General features: G+C 38.7%; 1 protein-coding gene across 3 annotated transcripts in view; it reads right to left on the bottom strand.

The window, feature by feature from the left end:
* Positions 1-8,610: 8,610 nt before the first annotated feature.
* LOC109030691 (ABC transporter G family member 20) overlaps positions 8,611-22,739 on the bottom strand; it is a 35,040-nt gene continuing 20,911 nt past the window's right edge. For all 3 annotated transcript variants that reach the window (XM_072298444.1, XM_072298446.1, XM_072298447.1), the window contains 7 exons: positions 22,332-22,453; positions 21,320-21,390; positions 19,666-19,754; positions 15,038-15,214; positions 13,053-13,139; positions 11,850-12,096; positions 8,611-9,451 (listed from right to left, as the gene is read on the bottom strand). In XM_072298444.1, coding sequence (XP_072154545.1) covers positions 11,864-12,096; positions 13,053-13,139; positions 15,038-15,214; positions 19,666-19,754; positions 21,320-21,390; positions 22,332-22,453 — 779 coding nt within the window. In that variant the 3' untranslated portion in view covers positions 8,611-9,451; positions 11,850-11,863. The remainder of the gene's footprint in view (positions 9,452-11,849; positions 12,097-13,052; positions 13,140-15,037; positions 15,215-19,665; positions 19,755-21,319; positions 21,391-22,331; positions 22,454-22,739) is intronic.

Here is a 22,739-nt window from a genome sequence, read left to right as displayed (position 1 = left end):
AGAGGATAGTAAGTAAAGAAAAGAAATTAGACTGAATATCTCCCAAAGGTGTCTTACCTTTATTTATATAAGAATAGGAATTCGTTGAAATGCAACTGCTTGTTTTTGTGTCCTAGTAAAATTATGTGCAGGTGTTAAGTAGAACGGGAGCTTAAAATTTAATTTGCTAGGAGTTTCATTGATTCATAATCTTTTAAACGAAATTTAATAATTGCACAGTAATGCAAATAAGTTAGATTTTATCTACTGCAGTAGAGATGGTCACTAAATGTGTGGTTTGGAAACCATTTTAAATGTATTTGCCACAAAGGAGCATTATGTTGTATGCATACTGCCCTTGAGGTTTTGCAATTCAGGAGGAGTCTACTTGACTCTGAATAGGCATGTGAGTGGCCACAGAAAATGGAATGTCATTTCACAGAGACGATTTTTCAGGAGAGTAATTAGCTGTTGTCAAGTTGGACTGAATAATCAAAATTTCAGTTCTCAGCATGAAACACCTTTAGTATTTGAATTAAAAAAGTCCCAAATGAATTAGTTTATTTGTTTTGTAAATCGAGAGCGTAAAGCTGCATTTTGTTTTTTCAAATGTCAAATACCCTCTAGGGTATAATCCTACGCACAGAACCTCCCTTCATTCGCTCTCAACAACCAATCCCAGACAAACCTTATTTGAGATCATCATACTTGGGTTGCCTAACCAGGGATCAGAGGGCCTCCGGAATAAGGATAAGACTGATCGTGTTAATCTGACCCTTTTAAGCCCTCAACTGGTGAAACTAAAACTTCAACCAGAGTTTCCTCCATACTATATTTCTCGAACTGCTAACTCCAAATCATTATAATTCTCAAGGGGAGACCCAAAAGTGGCTGCCCCAGATTTAATGCATTTTGCTGTAATAATTAGCTCAAGAAAAGCTGATCGATGAGTGCCTCTCAGTTTCCGCCATCGAGCTCTTGAAATGTCGCCACCCTCTTTCCCAAAAGATCATCTGAAAATGTCCTCTACCTTCCATGGTCATCTGCACTGGGCTGATTGTTGAAATTGATAGACAAAAAATACTAGGAGTATGGAGCGATCCCATGGCTGAAATAGGCCATCGCGACCATCTTTGACCATCGCGGGATTACGTATTGATGGCTGAAGTCGATAAGTGCGCATTTCCATCGCAACCTTTCATAATTTCCGATTATGTTTCAGTTTTTACAAGAATATTAACAGAAACACCGTTTTCAGGACACTCTGTCGATAATTTTTGTCTGCGCATCGTTTTGTCCAGTAGTTAACGCCCACGTGTAAAGTAAGCAACAGTGACTAGATCCAAGCGTTATGTTTTAGTCCTTTGTGTAAAATTATTTTGACAGCATCTAAATGAGAAAATTGAGAGAGAAGGTGTTGTTAAGGTAACTCATTTTTAAATGAAATGTTACTTTCTTCTTTTGATTCATTCAAACCGCTATGTACCCAAAATTCCAGGTAGACTTACCAGGCGCCTGGACTATTAGCGCCCTTAAACTACGACCATAACGGTCGAAACTGCAGTAGCGGCACAGGAAAACCGGAAAACCACGGGCGCGGGGACGCTACTACAATATTAAGCTTCCATCGCCTTCCTAAGGCGCAGGGATACAGCTATTCGAACTCTCCGGAACGCGTGAGGTATCACGCCTCAATTGAAAGCGTTTTCGAATCTTCTGTATTTACACGACGAGATTTTCCAAAATGATATGCATTATATTTTTTTTATTTGATTTCCCTTTATTATTTCGTAAAATTATTCCTGCTTCTTAATTTCTTATTATTTTGCAAAAATTATCCATTCGCGAAGTACAACCCTGACGTTAGCGCCCTTAAACTACGGCCTTAACGGTCGAAACTGCAGTAACGGCACAGAAAAACCGAAAAACCACGCGCGCGGGGACGCTACTTCAATACAAAGCTTCCATCGCCTTGCTAAGGCGCAGGGATACAACTATTCGAACTCTCCGGAACGCGTGAGGTATCACGCCTCAATTGGAGGCGTTTTCGAATCTTCTTTACTTACACGACGAGATTTTCCAAAATGATATGCATTATATTTTTGATTTGATTTCCCTTTATTATTTCGTAAAATTATTCCTGCTTCTTAATTTTTTATTATTTTGCAAAAATTATCCGTTCGCGAAATACAACCCTGATTTTAGCGCCCTCAAACTACGGCCTTAAAATTATGCCAGCTATTCAAAACATTGACTAAATCCAGGAATTTTTCTCATGCGTAGCCGCTAAATAAAAAAACGGCAAAAAAAGGCCTTTTCAAGCCATTTTTTCAAAACAGCGGAAAATGCTCACCAGATACGCGGTAGGAAACTTCAGATTCGGATTCACCAACCCAGAAAACGTAAAGTAATCCAATAAAAAACGCTGTGTAGCAAACATTTCAAGTAGACTTACCAGGCGCCTGGACTATTAGCGCCCTTAAACTACGACCATAACGGTCGAAACTGCAGTAGCGGCACAGGAAAACCGCGCGCGCGGGGACGCTACTTCAACATAAAGCTTCCATCGCCTTGCTAAGGCGCAGGGATACAACTATTCGAACTCTCCGGAACGCGTGAGGTATCACGCCTCAATTGAAGGCGTTTTCGAATCTTCTGTATTTACATGACGAGACTTTCCAAATTGATTTGCATTATATTGTTGATTTGAGTTCCCTTTATTATTTAATTAAATTACTCCTGCTTCTTAATTTTTAATTATTTTGCACAAATTATCCATTCGCGAAATACAACCCTGATTTTAGCGCCCTTAAACTACGGCCTTAACGGTCGAAACTGCAGTAGCGGCACAGGAAAACCGAAAAACCACGCGCGCGGGGACGCTACTTCAATATAAAGCTTCCATCGCCTTGCTAAGGCGCAGGGATACAACTATTCGAACTCTCCGGAACGCGTGAGGTATCACGCCTCAATTGAAGGCGTTTTCGAATCTTCTGTATTCACATGACGAGATTTTCCATATGGTTTTACAAAATATTGTTGATTTGAGTTCCCTTTATTATTTATTTAAATTTCTCCTGCTTTTTAATTTTTAATTATTCTGCAAAAATTATCCATTTGCGAAATACAATCCTGGTTTTATAGTCCAGGCGCCTGGTAGCCAAAAATGAGGCTACCTGGAATTTTGGGTACACAGCGATTTTTTTGGCTTACTTTGTGTTATTTGGGTCGCTGAATCCGAATCTGAAATTTCCTACCGCGTATCTGGTGGGCATTTTCCGCCATTTTGAAAAAATGGCCTGGGAGGCCTTTTTTTGCGGTTCTCGTGATATAGCGGCTACGCATGAGAAAAAGTCCCGGATTTAGCTAATATTTTGAATAGCTGACATAATTTGGAAGAAAATGGTATATGAATATGCTATGTTTGCTTAAAAATCGAGGAACCTCGGATCTCGGAACTTGGGAACGCTTCGGAACTTGGCTGACCGCGGCGAGCCGGATCGCACGTTGACGGGCCAACCTAGCATATGTATACACTATTTTCTTCCAAATAATGTGAGCTATTCAAAACATTAACTAAATCCGGGACTTTTTCTCATGCGTAGCCGCTATATTAAAAAAAAACCGCAAAAAAAGGCCTTCTCAGGCCATTTTTGAAAAATGGCGGAAAATGCTCACCAGATACGCGGTAGAAAACTTCAGATTCGGATTCAGCAACCCAAAAAACACAAAGTAAGCCAAAAAAATCGCTGTGTCACCCAAAAGTCTAGGTAGACTTACCAGGCGCCTGGACTACTTTTCAAATTGACATTGGTGAATACCTATTTGGTTGTATTTCTATCCTTAAAATTATCGTTGTGAAATATAGGTACCTTACAGGTACCTTTTTTTCTCTTTCTTTCTCTTTTTTAAATGAAAATATTACTTTATTTAAAAAACAAGTACATATTTTCAAAACGTGGGAAATATTTGTACAACCTTTTCTAAGCGATGGCATCGATATTAATCTCAATGAGCCGTAGTTGTGTTGAAAGAAACTATACAAAAATGAAGAGAAGAGAGAAAAAACCAAGGAGCACGCAATCTTTGGTTTTAACCCGTTTCTACATCGATCTTTTAGAGTCAAACGTCCAATTTTGAACGTTTGCGGTTGCGCGTACACCACGCTGCAGCACAGTAAAAGCACAAATTACAAAAGAAAAAATTGGAGCTCTTTGGACATCATTAAATTTGACACGGAACCACCTTCATTTTTACAAAACACACATTCTTTTTTCCTTGAATACATATTTTTTTCCCCCATCCATTTTAATGAGAATGATGCTGAGTGTGCAAACATTTCAAAATCATGAGTTGAAAAACGCTGACTTCGAGAGTTTAAATGTCAGAACCTAACACAGAGCCGTATATACTAACGTATTTATACCAATATATGCTATACTCTATACTATACTATACTCTAACGAGTATATGTATACTAATGTAATATCTTCATCCATGACAGAGCGGAGCGGTGCAAGGTGTCAGTGCAACTCGCTCACTGGCGCCTACAAACCTAACAGGGATACTTCACGCATTGCGCAATGCGTGAAGTATCCCGGTTAGGTTTGAAGGCGCCAATGCGCTAGTCGCGCTGCATGGTTTCCCTCGCCAGTCGCGGCGCGGCGCTTCAAGCAACTATTTTGCAACAGAGGTGTTACACAGTATCATACGATATTGAAGGCGCTTCAACGTATCAAGGACGACAGGCATCCTTTAAGAATAAGGAGCTTTCTTTGCAAAATAAATCAAGATACTACGCAAAAAGAGAACAGACGTCCAAAAGCTCACTAAAGTCCTAGCATGCGTATTTCATAACGTTTCGCATGATTTTTGAATTACATTAGAAAAGAATTTGACTCGATTTAGGCAGAAACATCCTTGGGAATGCCGTCAAGAAGATTATATTTTGAATCAAAAATAAAATCGCTGAACGAAATGCTGGTTTCTGCTTGATGTAAGTGACTTTTTTTTTATAAAGGCATCTTTTCTTCTCAAACAAGCATTATTTTCTTTATTGATTCACAGGGAAATCGTCTCGGCGGCTTTGAGCATATTTCTGCTTGAATCAAGTCACTTTTTCCTCTAATGAAGTTCAAAAATCATTACTGAACGTTATTGAATACAGATACTAGGACTTCGTAAGTTTTTCGACAACCGCTCTCTTTTTATCATCGTCACTCGATTTAATTTGCGAGGGAACTTCGTGCTTTTGAAAGATACCATCAATCATGATACGTCGGGGTGCATTCAATCTCGTATGATACTGTGCAACATCTCCGTGGCGAAATAATGGCTCGAAGCGCCGCGGCGCCGTCACGAAGTTATCGTCCACAGCCATAATCTAAGAGCCTTTAGCTGAGGCAAATCAAAAGGTTTATCCAGTTCAGGTATAACAAGGTGGGATTTTCTTTAAAGATAGTCAAGTCCTGTTGCACTAAAGGGGTGTAGGGAGTTTTAGTGAATTTTCCCACGTAGAATTGACGCTCCCCCATTTTTACCAAAAATCTTAATTATATATTTTTCTCCGTTGGACCAAACAAACAAAACAAAAAAAAAACAAGCATACCTTCATCCTTCCGCGACATTATACATTTTCATCCGAAAACGTCGTGAACAATATTGTCGTTTGTATTTACATGAGGATCAATTAACTTTTGGTCTCAACTGGTAAGTGGACCAAAACTCCCCTGCCGAAAAAACGCGTGGACATAAACCACTAGAGACAACAGGTGCGCGGACAAAAAAATGTTGAAGAAATGTCGTACAACCGAAACACCTACATAATCTCCTTTAGCTTTTCTGTAAATATTTTTAAGTAAGTGAGGAGAACTCTCAGAAAATTTTCACTGTTGGCCATTATTGTTTAGGAAATTAAATCCCGAGTGGAGATGTGCGATTGGAGATAAGTATTTTTCAACCACACCCATGCCCTTAAAAAAGCTTCTTTGTTAAAAGAAGAAAATATGCTTTTATAAAAAGAAAAAGTCACTTACATCAAGCAGAAACCAGCTTTTGTTCCGCGATTTTATGCTTGATTCAAAATAAAATCTTCTCGGCGGCTTTGAGCATTTTTCTGCCCAAATCGAGTCACATTCTTTTCTAATGTAATTCAAAAATCATGCTGAACGTTATGAAATACGCATGCTAGGTGGTGAGCTTTTGGACGTCTGTTCTCTTTTTGCGTATTATCTTGATTAAGTTTGCAAGAAGCTCCTTATTCTTCAAGGATGCCTGTCATCCTTGATACGTTGAAGCGCCCTCAATTTCGTATGATACTGTGTAACACCTCTGTTGCAAAATATTTGCTTGAAGCGCCGCGCCGCGACTGGCGAGGGAAACCAGCGCGACGAACCAGCGCATTGGCGCCTTCAAACCTAACCGGGATACTTCACGCATTGCGCAGCACGTGAAGTATCCCTGTTAGGTTTGTAGGCGCCAGTGCGCGATTTGCACTGGCAGCACGCGCCGCTCCGCTCTGGGCTCTCTTGTTGCCATGGGGCGAAATCGAAGGTGAGCTCCAATGAGTGATATACCCCTAACGCGGGTGACAGACCAGGAGCACGAGAATACGATTTTTCAGGAGAGTGAAAATACCTCCTACCATCCTTCCAGTTGACAATAAAAATGTAAAACTTACTGGAAACATTAAGAAAATGATAATTTTTGAGTCCCATAACGGTTTTTTTTTTGCAAAATAATGTTTGCAGTTGCGAAATACAGTGATACGTGCTTGTGGAGCTAAGGGCTAGCATTGTTAATCCTCTATTTTAAACCGTAATTACAGTCGAACGGCAGGATAAGATACAAGAACAAAATAAATTAATCGATTTCGTGTTCTTGGAGTCACACGGTATGATGCGTCTTCACATATGCACGTATGCAATCATTTGATCCTCGTCCGCTTGGTGCTCTCGTCTCGGTAATTAAAAGCAAGCTATAGCGGTATGCGGCATGGCTACCTATAATTTTTAGCTGATGGAGGCTAGGTGAACTGTAAGAGAAATAGTGGACTCATTTTTGCATTCAAATTATTATTCAGTGGAAGCCGGAAATAGGAGGTGAAAACCAGAAGTTCAAGGCGAAAATCGGTGATAAGAAGTGACATTACAATTTTCATATGATTTAATAATAGTGAAGGAATGCTTTGTGACAAGGCGCGCTTTGATCCTTCACCACTCCAATTCTGTTAGGAAAAGTTAATTCCCCCAAATTTTTAAGTGTTAAAGAGTGTAAAATCTGCAACGTTGTAAACCGAGATACTTGATGTGAAGGTTTCATAAACCATAAAGCCATATAAACTTTGACAGATCGACGACGGAAGAATACGTAAGCTCTATTTAGAGGGCATCACCTATTTGGAGCTCAGTTTCAGCCTTCCATTTTGCCGCTTAGTGCAACAAAGCTACCGAAGATCGTGAGAAGTTAAGGTGATTCGTCAAGCTCAAGTGACGTGGTCGAACTGGCATGCGATATATCGCATCTTTTAGGTAAAAAATCTCGGCAGATTTTGAATTTTCAGCAAAAAAAAGGACGATAGCCCCTGCGCATGAGCCTAAAGAATCATTCTAAACCCAAAAATCGGCAAAATTCAGAGAAATGAAAGCAGGGTAGTGTTTGGAAAAAAACCTCGCATTCGATACAGAAATCGATAGCTGAATCAAAATGCGAGGTTTTCTTCCAAACACTATCCTGCTTTCATTTCTCTGAATTTTGCAGATTTTTGGGTTTAGAATGATTCGTTAAGCTCATGCGCAGGGGCTATCGTCCTTTTTTTTGCTGAAAATTCAAAATCTGCTGAGATTTTTTACCTAAAAGATGCGATATATCGCATGCCAGTTCGACCACTTCTTTTGAGCTTGACGAATCACCTTAACCTTTTCGAGAAACATCCATTTATTTTGCACCTTAAGTTTAGATTGAACAGGGTTTGTATCCTTTCATATCCTGCTTTTAACTTCTGCGGAAATTACAGCTCGACTTTGTCAGCAATGTAGCAATCATATCCCTTAGTACTAAACTACAATTTTACAGCAAAGCATTAGACGTGATTTGCATTTTATCTATTAAGTAACTGAGTACTCTGCCTCTTAGTTAGAATCTTGTTCGATACACTAGAAACGACGCGACATGCACTCAAACGCTATAACTCTTACTCCGGCTCCTTGTTTACTCGTGTAGCGATTGTTGCATAAAGAGTCAAGTGAAGGCGCTCTACAGTGTGGTGTTAGTTTTCCTTCTCATCTCGCTTTAGTCTTTTTCGTTCCAAAAACTCCGTTTCATTAGGAATGCAATTAGGGTCCTTTTTCAATTTTTTTTTCTTATTATTCTATTCAAAAAACGTTTCGAAGACGTACCTATAGCCTGAGCTGATCGAACTACTGTTTCCAAATATATCACTATGTCAGCAGTACCCAAATATTTCAATCATATTCGTGCAATAAAGTAAATGGGTTGGACTCGGATCAGGAAAATGTATCTGCACCGATGCTTCCGAAATTCTTTGATTGATTTTTTGTTGTTTCTTTGAAAGACTTGACAAAAAAAGCTCCAAAGAGCTAGAGGAAAAAAATAAAATAATCTACAAGAAAAGACGCTCATTATAACGAGAATTTATTTCATTTTATATATTATTTTCTCATGGGTAAATGATCGTACAATTTTTGTTTTTGTTCAAAGTTTCAGGTACTTTAACATCTTAACATTTTTTAATTTACTAATATAATAAGTTATATAAATTATATACCTCGATTCTTAAATATTTAAGGAAGTTTCCTGAAAAGTTAAAATAAAGGGTTGCAGCTACTTGCAACTAATTTAAAGGCAAGAAGGCAAAACTTGACGTCAGGTACTATTTTCCCTCGCATGCCTATTCCACGCCATTGATGAACCAAAAATAGGATTTTATGGATAAAGCTAGCCTTATCATGTGGCGATGAGGCAAATTCTCAACATGGCATCTAGGTGCTTTATGCTTTTTACATTACTGAGCGATAATCAGAGCTGTGTTTGCTCTCTATCCATTCCGTCGTGTTTGTCAGGCGTGATATATTTTATAATCAAACGGAAGGGGAAAGAGGGGGAGAGAGAGAGAAAGAGAGAAATAATAAATAAATATTAAGTAGGTATGTCTTCGACAATGAAGCACCCTTATCATATCTTTTAATATATCTCAAATATCTGTGCACCTTAACAATTGTGTTCAAGCTTTCTTAGTTTCAGTTTTTTGACCCTCGTACAGTTCCATACCTTTCGTTCTAATGGCGGATACTGTTTCTTCAATTTTCTTCGAGGCGTCTCTCAAATTTTTTTTCGTCTCTTCATTTAGCTTTTCGTAGACGCCGGATAAAGTCGCGTTTAAATCTGCGAATGCCTTCTGAAAGTTCACTGTCAGATCCGAGGGTTTTTGTTCCTCTGCTGTCGTTTCGACAACCTGTTAACAAAGAATATACACATTACTTAAAATTGTATCAAAATATCTATTAGAATTCGTACATCACCCCAGACAACCGAGGTTCTTTTGAATCACTTATCATCTTAAGTCTCATTTAGCGCTAGACTCCCTTTCAGATAAAGAAGTTTGCGATATTAATCCTCTATAAGACTTAAGGGCGGATTAAGTTTCCGGGCCGATGTCACAATATTGAACGTTGAGTTTCACCCGTCACTAACTTTTCTTACTGATTAAGGTGATTTTAGTCGAATCAAAACTCAACTCAACTTTTTCTAAAATGTAAGTTGTTTTTTTTTCTATCGTCCTCTCTCGTTAAGTTTCTCTCGTTTACTCGTGAACAGTCTGCGATTTTTCAAAGGAAACAATCCACATTGACGGAGAGACTCCCAAAGCACGTATTTTGGGTCGCGAAGTTGCACACTCCCTGCCGTCATTTATTTTTTAATCATGGAGAACTACTCTTCAACGTCAATTCCTAAAAACTTCAGCGCTATTCTTCTGTCCAAAGCAAATTTTGAAAAAAATTTGGAGGAATGACATTTATTTCTTTTACTTCAGAAAACTAAAATAGGAGCGGAGATTCTTAAACATCGCAAACGAGATACGTGGCTCGAGCCTTTCGCCGTATAGGATTTACTTTTAGGTATGTAAAATAAAAATGACTTTTAGCGTCGTCTAAATATTCTTAAATGCACGTCAATACTTAAATTCCTTCTGCTTATCAAAGTCTTAATAATTATTCACGTCAGAGCGTTCAAAGCGAAAGTCTAAAAAAAAAATAATAATAATAACTTGGAGAGTACTGCGAACTTGATACCCTTAGAGTATTTTAAAATCGTTTACCAACAAGAAAAAATTAGATTTTTCCGTTAAAATGGTGGTCTTATTCCGTATTCTTTCAAGTTTAGCTACACTCTTCTCTTGCAAAGTAAATTCAAAGTTATTTCTTTTGCTTTCATACAATTTTATTAATTTTCCGGTGCTCTGATTTGTAACGAAGCAATGCCTTAAAAAAAAAAAAAAAAAAAATGATTGATCGTCTCACGGCGAAAAGGAGATAGGAGACAATCTTGTGAATTGGTCTATGAGTAGGTAAATGCTCTTACCATTGTAAATATGACGGCAAGAACGAAAATTGGGAGACTTTTGAAGAGTAGATTCATTTTGGAAGCACTCGGGGAGATACTGAACTATTCAGAAAATTTATTAGGAACTTTAGTCACTTGATCTCGCTGCGAGAGTTTTAAAACTGATCTTGAATTCATTCAACTCTCACATCTGCGGCGCATTCATTCATTTTATCTTTGACCTTTCAACTCTATTGCTCACCTTTTACTATGAATTTTATCTGTTGATTGCAAGGTGCCATATATTAGCATTGACAACTAAGAGGAAGTCAGGGATACAGGTAAATAATGAACATTGATCTCGGACCCCCCCCCCCCCCCCCCATTGAACATCGGTCTCGGACTATAACACAGTGCAAGGGAAAAAATTGAGATGAGATTGCAATTCGATGCAATGAAATTGAGACATTTTCAACGCATTTGTTCAAAAAATGCCAACTTTACACGACTAATAGAACGAGTTCCATGTATCAGAAAAGAGGCAATGTACAATACGAGTAAATTGAAATTTTCAGTTATAGGAAGAGTCCCTTCAATTGGTAGATAGGCAACTTACACATCACTTTGATACTGTCGATTAATTATTGTTCTGCCATGTAATCGCTAAGGACTGTACGACAAGGTATGAATCAAACCCAATTTAAGGCATGCGTTTCCTCATCAAAATTTCACGTTCACATTGAAAATATCGGAAACTCCAAAATCAACTTAAGATTGAGGATTCAATGCTAATATGTTACATTTTCAAGTAGAAGAGGCTCCAATAAATGCGATTACATGGTAAAATTGTTGCTTCCGTATCGAGGTGTTGTGCATGTTGTCTATTCACGAATTGAAGGGGTTCCCCTAATTGATTTGTATTGCAAATCAAATGGAAGAAGTTACATTATGTTCTTACATTGAAATATGCTAACATCTCTTACACGCATGGAACTCATTTTAGTGATAGTTTAAAATCGGCATTTACTGACTAAATTATGTATGAAAACTAGAGGCTCCGCCCCTGACCGGTACGTGGCTCAACCCCCAAAGGGCGCTCGGCGCCCTCTATGATCCGCTCAGTGGTTCCCCCGTAAGTTAATCTGATCAGAGCGGGCGCATTTAGGTATAGACTTACACGCGAATACTGCATCATGCATATTTTGAGTTTGTTCATATTATTGCGCCTAACTCATTTTGAAGCTATTTCTATAAATTATCGAACTTATACTCTCTTTATCAGTTTTACAATGTAGATGACCCATACTCACCACCTAAACTGGATCTACTTCTTACTGTTCCAGGGCCCTTTCCAAGTTTTCACGGTTATCAGCAACAAAACAGCCATTGCAAGACACCATCCGACATTTGAAATGAGTCCGCCTATTACTTCAAGGTTTTTTAATCCATGCCCTTTGAGAGAAATACTACGTGCCGCTGTGATTGTCCCGGTGATTGGCAAGTAAGGTAGATAATCCCTGATGGCAGGATGGGCTCCCTGAAGGGGCCAAAATAATCCTGTGAACAATACAAAACCGGTTCTAAAGTCCAGTGGACAGAATTGAGGGGCTTCGAGGACAAGGCGTATAAGTGCAGTTTTTGAAAAAATGGAGATACCTACCTATTCATGATTTCAAGTGAAACTAGTCTTAATGCATATTCGGTGAAAAAGTCGCTGCCTAATTCGAATTTTTATGCATCAGAAAGTCAGTTTGAACTTTCATCTCGCCATAAGGATCCACGTAATTTCGAAACTTCTAACACGTATTTCTCAAAATCGCAAAAACTGCACTTGTGCGCCTTGTCCCCCAAGCTCCTCAATTGATAGTTTCACAGTTCATTATAAAATGGAAGGAACAGTCAACCACATTGTTGAACTATGTACATACTTAGGTAATGATAAAAAGTTTGCTTTAGCGCACTTTTTCAAGTCTTACTCATCTTACTGTTACAGTATGTGTTAAGTAGGCATCTCATGCATTCTAAACGATGTGAGTCGGTCAAGAATACTGAATAATGGCAAGCATGCATGCCTCATTTCTCCTTTTTCTATCAAAAGTAGCGGTAGCCACCCCCGGTCGAGGAAAACGATCTCAATTTAACAGTATATCCTAGCAAAATAGACTGTCTGGACAATTTTTCTGTGCTTAAAACACCCAATTATGAATTGTGTAAATTCAACTTGGAAATGAAATTTTATCATTTCAATCCTTATATTTTGACATTTTCATCGGACTATTATTTTTTTAGGAGGGAAAGCACATGGCGGAATATCTGATTACGAGGATTCCGCGAGAGTATTCCTTTTCGCAGTCCGAAAATGAGTTTAATTCAATTTTCAATGAATGAAGTTCAATCATAAGAAGGAACGAGGTAAAAAAAACCCCAGAGAGTATATCAAAAGCTATTAACAACTATTATTTAATCTCAGGTATAGTTTGCGGGAACATATGCACTGCAATGAAATATTTTACCTGACGTGTAAGCCATGATGAAATTAAAAGAAACTCCAAGATTAACCGCCAACATCAGATGTTCCGTTACCAGTCCAAGGACAGTTCCTGGAGTAAAATAAAAGAACGCACTAAATAAGTACGAGGGTCATCCAAAAAGTAAGTTCACCCCTTTCATATCTCCGAAACTAAAAGGGATAAATCAAATCGGTAAAAAAGGACTTCTTGCTTATATCCTCAGCTCTCCATAGGTACCAAGATTTTTAAATTTGGACCACTGGTTGCCGAGATATTCGATTTTTACGTGAACAACTCCCGGCCAGTTCCGTCCACCAAACGACGCGCTGATATGAGATGCACCGCGCGCTGTCGCGTCGCTTTTGTCTTCTGGGACTCTCAAGGAGTACTTCTCGTCCATTATTTGGAGAAAGGGTGTACAATCAATGCACCACGGTATTGTGGAATATTGAATTCGTTGCGATTGGCAATAAGAAACAAGCGACCGGGTCTCTTGTCTCGTGGTCCCCTATTCCTTCACGATAATGCCAGACCTCACACGGCGAAAGAGACCCAAAATTTGTTGGACAAATTTGCGTGGGAGGTGTCACCTCATCCTCCATACTCTCCAGCCCTTGCCCCGAGTGACTATCATATTTTTCCGCAAATCAAGAAGCACCTAGGTGGCCAGCGCTTCGAGAACGATCAGCAGGTGATGGAAGCAGTCAATGGCTGGTTCAAGAGTCAACCAAAAGTGTTCTTTGAGAACGGCATTAAGAAGCTTCAGAAACGCTATGAAAAATGCATCTAAAGGAACGGAAATTACGACGAAAAATAAGGTAAGATTGTTTTAAAGCCAATCTTACAATATTTGAGTTGGTTATTCCTACGTAGATGTGTGGGGAACACAGTCAATTCAGGTAGCGTGACGGGAATCGCAGCGCATCGTTTGGTGGACGGAACTGGCCGGGAGTTGTTCACGTAAAAATCAAATATCTCGGCAACCAGTGGTCCAAATTTAAAAATCTTGGTACCTATGGAGAGCTGAGGATATAAGTAGGAAGTCCTTTTTTACCGATTTGATTTATCCATTTTAGTTTCGGAGATATGAAAGGGGTGAACTTACTTTTTGGATGACCCTCGTAATATTTTGGAGAGGGTTGATTTATTACTTAAAGGACCTATATAAATGGTGAAATTGCAGAAATGCGTAACTCGGTTTCCGGCGTGGCAAACTTCCTGATGTCGTATTTTAATTTTTACTTTTTTATTTTAATTTTTAATTTCGACGAGTTTCCCTTTTTATGTGCATGATATTCTGTGAAAGTTTTCAGTCATGGTAATGGTTTGGTCTCTTTTCAAAAAAAAAAAAAAAAAAAAAAAAAAAAAATTAGGAAAGGCGCTTTTGCGACAACGCAAGCAAGATAAGCATGTTAATAGTTTCATCGTCGATATTCCAAATAAATCAAGTCATTAAACAGGACAAGTTTTGTGCCGTTAATAAAAATGTCATATCAATAGTTTACCTACTTTTCTCCTGAGGGAATGTTCACAACATTTTTTTCGGAAAGTGCTGGGACTCTCCTTTTCTTTAAAAATTATTTTATTTGCCCTTAGAAAAGTGAAGTGGTATTATTAAGACTTAAAATAGATAAAATGAAATTGTTACAACGCATCTCCAGGCAGAAGTTGAGCGAGTGGGTCCTAAGTTTATGGTATTAACGGCATTGTCGATGCGACTTGGACGACAGCGCCTGCAACAACAGTGCATGCAACTATTCGAGCTCAGTGTTTGTCCGTGTTGCATATACACACAAATGAAGGAACTATCGCTTTCTTGTTCGTCTGCATGTGCGCATTACAACCATAAACGACGTTTTTTTACCCTGATGATCCATTTTATTAAACTCCTTACTTTAAACCTATACCTACACAAAACCATGTTAAATACCACTCATATTTTCAAAAGCTATAACGGAAATCATTGCTTTGAATGGAAGTATACCAACCTGCAAGAGCCCCTGTTAGTGCCGTTATGGCCAACATAACTATGATGAAGAATGAGCTTCCTTCAAGGGGGTTACTGAAAATGCTGTAGGTCACGATGTACAGTTCAATACAATGGACGATGAGCATTATCAATTGTAAAAACAAGTGACTTGCTAGTAGCTCCCTCATCGTTGCACCTGTCATTTGACATTAATAAAGAAGAAAAATTAGAATCAATAAAAATGGTGCAGCTTAGCATCATTACAACCTTCCTCATGGTAGATACATAAAACTCATAAAACTAATCGGTGGCGCAGTGTTGCCAGCTTCTTTTCCGAGCGTAACTACGCGCTACATGACAGGTGAAACGCTGTATGTAAGAATACTGCCAAATAAAAAAAAAATAACATGTATCTCCATTGCAACGTTCACAATAAAAAAAAAACCTAACCAGCGTATTTCATTGAAATTTTCTTCGAATTTATCAGAATAAAAGGACAAAATTTACAATTTTACAAAATACTGTTGATTAAAGTTTTCTTTTTAACTACCTAATGATTAGTGAGCAGAGATTCGCAACGTCGCAATAGCGGATAGAAATTATTCAATTTTGGCCTTCGACATGTTGCGTTACGGTGAGTTACCCGTAGTGTCTTCGTAAGTTTTTTGTCCATTCGGGCGTTGCTCAGAAAAGAAAAAAAAGGAGCGGAGACAGCTACTTTCCATTAAGAATGCTTTCCATTCAAGAACAGAGTAGAACACCTTAGGCCACCACAATTTTTCTCACACTGGCTCGATTTTATGTCACACTTCTGTGCTCACCTTTAGGGAACCTGTGTTTTGCAAGGAATTGTTTTGATGTCATACTTCTGTGCCCACCAAGAGGGTATACAAAATCGGCGATTTTACCCCCTTCTTGGATTTTGCCCGGAGTTGGATATGTTGTTCCCTATCACAAGACACGCCTTTTTCCGGCGTTGGCAAGTTCACCCGAAAATTTTCCCGCGCGCTACAGCGTTGCCAAGTTGAAAACAGGCAAATTCCATAAGTGACGTTAAAATTGAGCTATTAAGTTGGGGTTTTAACGAAAATTCTCTAAAAATTGCGCACTTTTAGGAAATGACCATTAATTTAATGTCCCATTAATTTTAACATGCATTGTTGCCAATTTTTCGATTTTTTAATTCGACTAATTTTACAAATCCGCAAATACCCAAAAAAGCTATCTTCAAATTTGAATAAAAAGTTATCCAATCGATAGTTCGTTTGATTCCGCATCCATCGATATATTATAGCTCGCTGGGAAACTTTTGGTTCGCGAGATATCATCTTTTTTGTAAACAGCTTTATGGAGCAACGACGCTTTTTGAGTCCGGGCGGATAGAAATTTTAGCCTCCAAAAACACAGGTCAGCATTAATTCCATGGTTTCCTATGCAATTTTTGGCGCTGAATCCGAATTTGACCATTTCATAACAAAATTGTCACCAAGAAGTTGCCAAATTTGGCAAAAATGGCTTAAAATCGGCCTTTTCGGCGGATTATGGCCAGTGACTTGCCAGGAGTTGATCAGACGACAAAATTGGTTATTTCCACAGTTAAAACTCGTTGAACTTTCTACAAGCTGAGTCAAAATCTTTCTACTCACGGCAAAATTAAACGCGCGACAAGCAGCAAACTGAAAAAAAGACACCAAAATCGGCGCTTTTTGCGGTTTTTGTCCTAAGTTTCTTGTTTTCCTTCTGAATGAACATTTCTTAGGAAAATCTGAATTACACAGAGTGTAACGACAAACTATTGTATTGTTACATACATTACATACATAGGAGCTGCTTTAAAAGTGGTCTTTCGCGCCCTGAAACGCCTAACCACCATAGTTCCTTTTCCTCCAACAGGTCCTCAGTAATTTGGAGCGCCTTCGTTCCTTTTTAAGCCCCTCATTGCCCTTTCCTGGGCGGCTTCTTCACTTTGGTATTGTTACTTTTTTCTATTAAGCTCCATTTTCTCAGAATTATAAAATAAAATTGTATACTGAATATAGGGTGATGAATAATAACGGTCAAATACCGCCAAAATTCAACGATTGTACGTAATTTTGGCAATATTGCAGTGCGTCTTGTCTTGTTTTAATTAAGTCAGTCTGAGGAGTACATTTTATTCGTTAATTTTTAGCGAAAGTTTTCCATTACTGTTTCAAAATGTGATTTATTGACACTATTCGACAAAACTCACTGTTTTGTGAATTTTTCCTCTCTGGAATAAATACCCTAGTAATTAGTTTATATCTAAGTTGAAAATTAAATTATTCTACAAAAGTGTATTATTTTGCACGAGAGATACATTTAAATAATTTAAAAATAAGAAGTGAACAAAGATTATAGGACAAATATCGAAAAAACCAGCGAAAATTCAAGTATTTTGTTTAAGCTTGGCAACATCGGAATAGGTTCGATTTTATTTTATTGTTCATTTTTATTAAATTCTGCTCATGTTGTTCATTAGTTTAGTCAAGAAACATTCTCTAAATCGGAAAACAAGAAACTTAGGACAAAAACCGCAAAAAGCGCCGATTTTGGTGTCTTTTTTTCAGTTTGCTGCTTGTCGCGCGTTTAATTTTGCCGTGAGTAGAAAGATTTTGACTCAGCTTGTAGAAAGTTCAACGAGTTTTAACTGTGGAAATAACCAATTTTGTCGTCTGATCAACTCCTGGCAAGTCACTGGCCATAATCCGCCGAAAAGGCCGATTTTAAGCCATTTTTGCCAAATTTGGCAACTTCTTGGTGACAATTTTGTTATGAAATGGTCAAATTCGGATTCAGCGCCAAAAATTGCATAGGAAACCATGGAATTAATGCTGACCTGTGTTTTTGGAGGCTAAAATTTCTATCCGCCCGGACTCAAAAAGCGTCGTTGCTCCATAAAGCTGTTTACAAAAAAGATGATATCTCGCGAACCAAAAGTTTCCCAGCGAGCTATAATATATCGATGGATGCGGAATCAAACGAACTATCGATTGGATAACTTTTTATTCAAATTTGAAGATAGCTTTTTTGGGTATTTGCGGATTTGTAAAATTAGTCGAATTAAAAAATCGAAAAATTGGCAACAATGCATGTTAAAATTAATGGGACATTAAATTAATGGTCATTTCCTAAAAGTGCGCAATTTTTAGAGAATTTTCGTTAAAACCCCAACTTAATAGCTCAATTTTAACGTCACTTATGGAATTTGCCTGTTTTCAACTTGGCAACGCTGTAGCGCGCGGGAAAATTTTCGGGTGAACTTGCCAACGCCGGAAAAAGGCGTGTCTTGTGATAGGGAACAACATATCCAACTCCGGGCAAAATCCAAGAAGGGGGTAAAATCGCCGATTTTGTATAACCCTCTTTAAGTGAACCTGTATTTTTTGAGGAATTGTTTTGTCCAAGTGAGAAATAAATATAAAAAGTATGTTTTTGCGTGAGTTTAAGAATTTCAAACTCTTACATATTTATTTTAGATACGCAATTTGAAAGTTGCACGCAGGACCACTTTCATCTTCAATTTCTTTTTCATGAATTCCGTTCCAGCAGTGGCGATTTCGCAAGTTGGCAATACTGTTTTCGCTCCGTTTAAATCCATCAAAAATATCGATTTTAGGCGAGGAAAGCTGCCTCACCAAGAATCGATTGTTTTACATACAGTTGAATGGAGTCTATTTTAGAGAAATAGAACGGAAAAATGATCTTTTGCGAAGCCAGATTCTCCATCTGTGCAGGGCCGGATTAAGAAGGTGGCCACATGGGCCGCGGCCCATGGCGGCAAATTTTGCAATTTTTTTAAATGTAGGTATAAAAAAAATCGGACTCAGAAAAAAAAATACCTACGAGAATAGGCGAAAAAATCTCTTTTTCCTGAGAGTATAGTAATTGCTAATTTTGTCGTCTTTCGGTGATACAAGAGACTGCACCTATAATTAGTCGAGCTAGGAGAGAAGCCAAACAAGCAATTTGGCCTGGCGCGGCGCGGCGCAGAGGGGAATGATGACGAGGACTTAAGATGAAAAAGAGAAGTTCTCGACGCGGCGGTCGGTATGTAACACATATTAGCGCCTACAAGCCTGTGTGAATACTTCACGCATTGCGTCAAACACAATGCGTTCTCCAGCGGTCGGCGCGGCGTGAAACGCATAGCGCTTACAAGACTGTAGGAATACTTCACGCACTGCGCCAAACACAGTGCGGTCAGCGTGGCGCGGCGGCGGAAGTTGAAATTATTAAACCACATTTATGTTTGTGCTTTCATTATTTTTTCGTTCATTTCTTGTCCACGCAAAGACAGGTTTACGGAACCTAACTTTCGCGCAAAGTTCCGTGAAATTTTGCTAGTATTGTTGTCGGGGCTTTCACAAAAATGTATCCAACACATGTAAACGAGTCTTATGCAACCCCCCCCCCCCGCCCCCCGGCACGTTCACTTGATGGTATTTAATGATGTTTCAAAACGAATCAGAAGGGGGAGCTGCAAAATACAGGCGGCCCATGGGCGGCAAGTAGGTAAACCCGGCCCTGCATCCGTGTAAACAGTAGGTAACTGATTCAATTTAAAAACCTGACGTTAAAAGGTACAGAAAAAAATTGAGAGTCGAATGATTCAGTAGAGTTTCTTACCACAGCACAAAACTCTGTCAATGACCCCTTGTTCTTTTTCATCCAGAATGCACGCGCACGAGTAGACCATCGGACAGAAAAGTATAGTGCTAGAAAAGAGCAGGTGGAAAAAATTAGATGCTAATTGTCTTTCTAATTTGAAACATCGTATCTACATGAACACTTGGATGGTGAGATACGTAACTGCAAAAGAAAAGGGGGAGGGATGTCGACACAGGCCGGCCAAAAAACCCCATAGATCGCATTTGATCCGTCGCACAGTGGAACGAGTCTTTTGAAGAGGTCGGACATGAAATGTTTGACAAACATTGTAAAATTTTACGTTTAAATCCTGTCACAATTTTAATTTTTAAGGGGTGCCTTTTGCAGAAAATTTTGCGAGAAAACCAATGAAACTATTTTTAAGACGTCGAAATTTCATTTCAATAAAGATTTACGCTTTTAAAGTTTTTAAATCGTGTCCGACCACTCCCGTTGACTCGAACCATTGTGCGTCGGAGTGTGGTATGCGCATGGGGCAAAGAATCCTCAGCGTGTTCTAATAAACTACACAAATTCGCCTTGAGGAGTGGATTGCAGACTTTCTTTCAATTTAAAATCGTAATTTTCGTGCCATTTTACTCCTGAACACTTAATTCACATGACTGTGTCTCTTGAGGGCAAGAAACCAGCCAACTCTACCTTGCTATAAAGTCCCTTTATACCCAGAGTTACGACAACTCACTTTTGGTTGGGCCAGGATTGGGCTGAAAGTGGCCTAAAAAGAAATCCAATTCTGATTGGTTCTCGCTCATGGAGGCCGAAACGAGTGCACCAAGATGGCGGTACCTCGAATGTGAACAAGAATAATGAAAATATTACCTAATTGCGGCTTATCAAGAGTAAATTGTTATTTCCATAGGTCCAAAATGAAAATAGATTAAGAAATTATTCACAAACCAATCTCATTTTCTTTTTAATTGATCACTTTGTTGATGTTGTTGTTTTTGTGTGACAGACATCGCAGGATTCCTGATCCTTATCCCTCAATATCGTTCGTTTGGGTGCACTCGTTTCGGCTTCCATGGCCAGCCAAGGACGGCTGCCAGTCAGCTGATAATCGAGTTGTCGTAACTCTGGGTATAAAGGGACTCTACCTTGCTAAGGAAAAACGCCGAATGAGCCTTTAGGCGTTGCCAAATTCCCTCTGGCAAATCATCGATTTTCAGGAAATTTAATTAGTATTTTTCCGCCAATTTTTTAGATAATTTTGTTTGTAATTTGATCTAAAGTGACTGAAAACTTCAAAAAAAATGCTTCATAAGTTTCCTCAAAAATAAACATTTTATCCAAGGAAATTTAGCAACTCTCGAATGTGCATACGCGGCGTTCTTCCTTAGCACGGCAGGACTCCTCCGATGCCTCGGGAAGATATTTGGCAATTAGAAATTGATCGTGAGGTGGGTGCTGAGTCTCCGCGATTTCTCGGCAATTCATCGCCAAATTTTAAATTTGAAAGCTTATTCGAAAGCTGCGACTATGGTCGTTTCCACACAATGGTTTCGTTTTACAGCAAATGAATCGGTCAGTTACAAAAGGGCTCAAGCGCCAAAAATGAGAATTCGAGGAAAATGGTAATAACCGTTTTAATTGAAAAAGAGTAAAATGTACTCACATGATATTAAAACCCATGATGAAATGCACTATTAACTCGACACCAATACCACCGTAAACGGGGGTATTCATCTGAGGAAAGAGAAAAATAACATTGTTGAGTTTATTTTACGGTTATTGCGGGGGGGGGGGGGGGGGTCATATTTAGTACATGTCACGTCGGGAACACTGGACTTTAAGGGTAAGTTTTCGAACATATTGTGAGCCTAAATGTTAACGACCAACCCAGTGGCGTGGCGTGCTTTGCGATATATCGTTCGATACGCCACTCAAACCTATGAAAAAAGATCGATCATTAGGGTGTTCGCAGCGAACACCTCAGTAATCGATTCTTTACCATAGCTTCAAATGGCGAGGTATCGATAATCGATCATTCACGCCACGCCACTGGACCAACCATATGCTTGAGCTTAATGTTCCACTAACATTTACATTTAAACGCATTTCAAAATGTTTACATTATAGAGTGGAAAAAGCAAAATTTATCTCTCATTGCAGTGTGCGTAGATCCGCGTTATTAAATGAAGAATATTGCGCAAAATCGGACTTTTATGGCTCATTTTTATGAGCAACTATAAGCGTGAGGAGATCAATTCTGCCGTGCTCAGGAAGAACGCCGTATGAACATTCAAGAGTTGCCAAATTTCCTTTGATAAAATGTTTATTTCTGAGGCAAATTACGAATAGTTTTCCTTGAAATTTCCAGGAACTTTAGGTGAAATTGCGAACAAAATTATCTGAAAAATTGTGAGAAAAATATTCACTTTTTCACCAGGAAATTCAAGTGTTATCAAAGTAAATTTGACAACGTCTGAAGGCTCATACGGCGTTTTTCCTCAGTACGACAGAATAGCAGCTTCATAGTTTCTGAAGTAAGCTTAAAAAGCGAGCTCTTTTTTACGGAACTCCGTCCACATTGCATCAACATCGTAAATTTACACCGTTAAAAAGTAAAGAATATAGGTTGTGAAAATTGAAATCGATGAATATAATTATTGAATTTTGAAGTTAACCTGCATCGGTGATCGTAAGGCGCCGGGGCTCACAAAACTAGAGCAAGATTGTAATGAGTTTTCAATAGTTCTATTTAACGCCATGTAGAAATCTCGCACGAGAAAAGTATACATTAAATGATCTGAAAAGAAACAAAAGTTTAAAAAATAGGTAAGTATTAAGAAGAACCAAATGTCTTCAATTGCGGCCCGCAAGCCCAGTGCGGTTGTTTTTTCAAAGATGGTATGTTATGATTAAAAAAAATCTCGGGGCATATAAAATGGACTCTAATTGTCCAAAATGTGGCATACACATGGAACTTAGGGCGTTTTAACTTCAGACTCAAACTGCCTCACCAGCGAGCAGCGACTCTAATGGAGCAAGTTAATGAGACGAGTTATTCAAAATTTGGAAACATAAAAAGCTCA

The sequence above is a fragment of the Bemisia tabaci genome, chromosome 3 (assembly GCF_918797505.1).
Source record: "Bemisia tabaci chromosome 3, PGI_BMITA_v3".
NCBI classification, from domain to species: domain Eukaryota; kingdom Metazoa; phylum Arthropoda; class Insecta; order Hemiptera; family Aleyrodidae; genus Bemisia; species Bemisia tabaci.
This window is presented reverse-complemented; position numbering and strand designations above follow the sequence as displayed.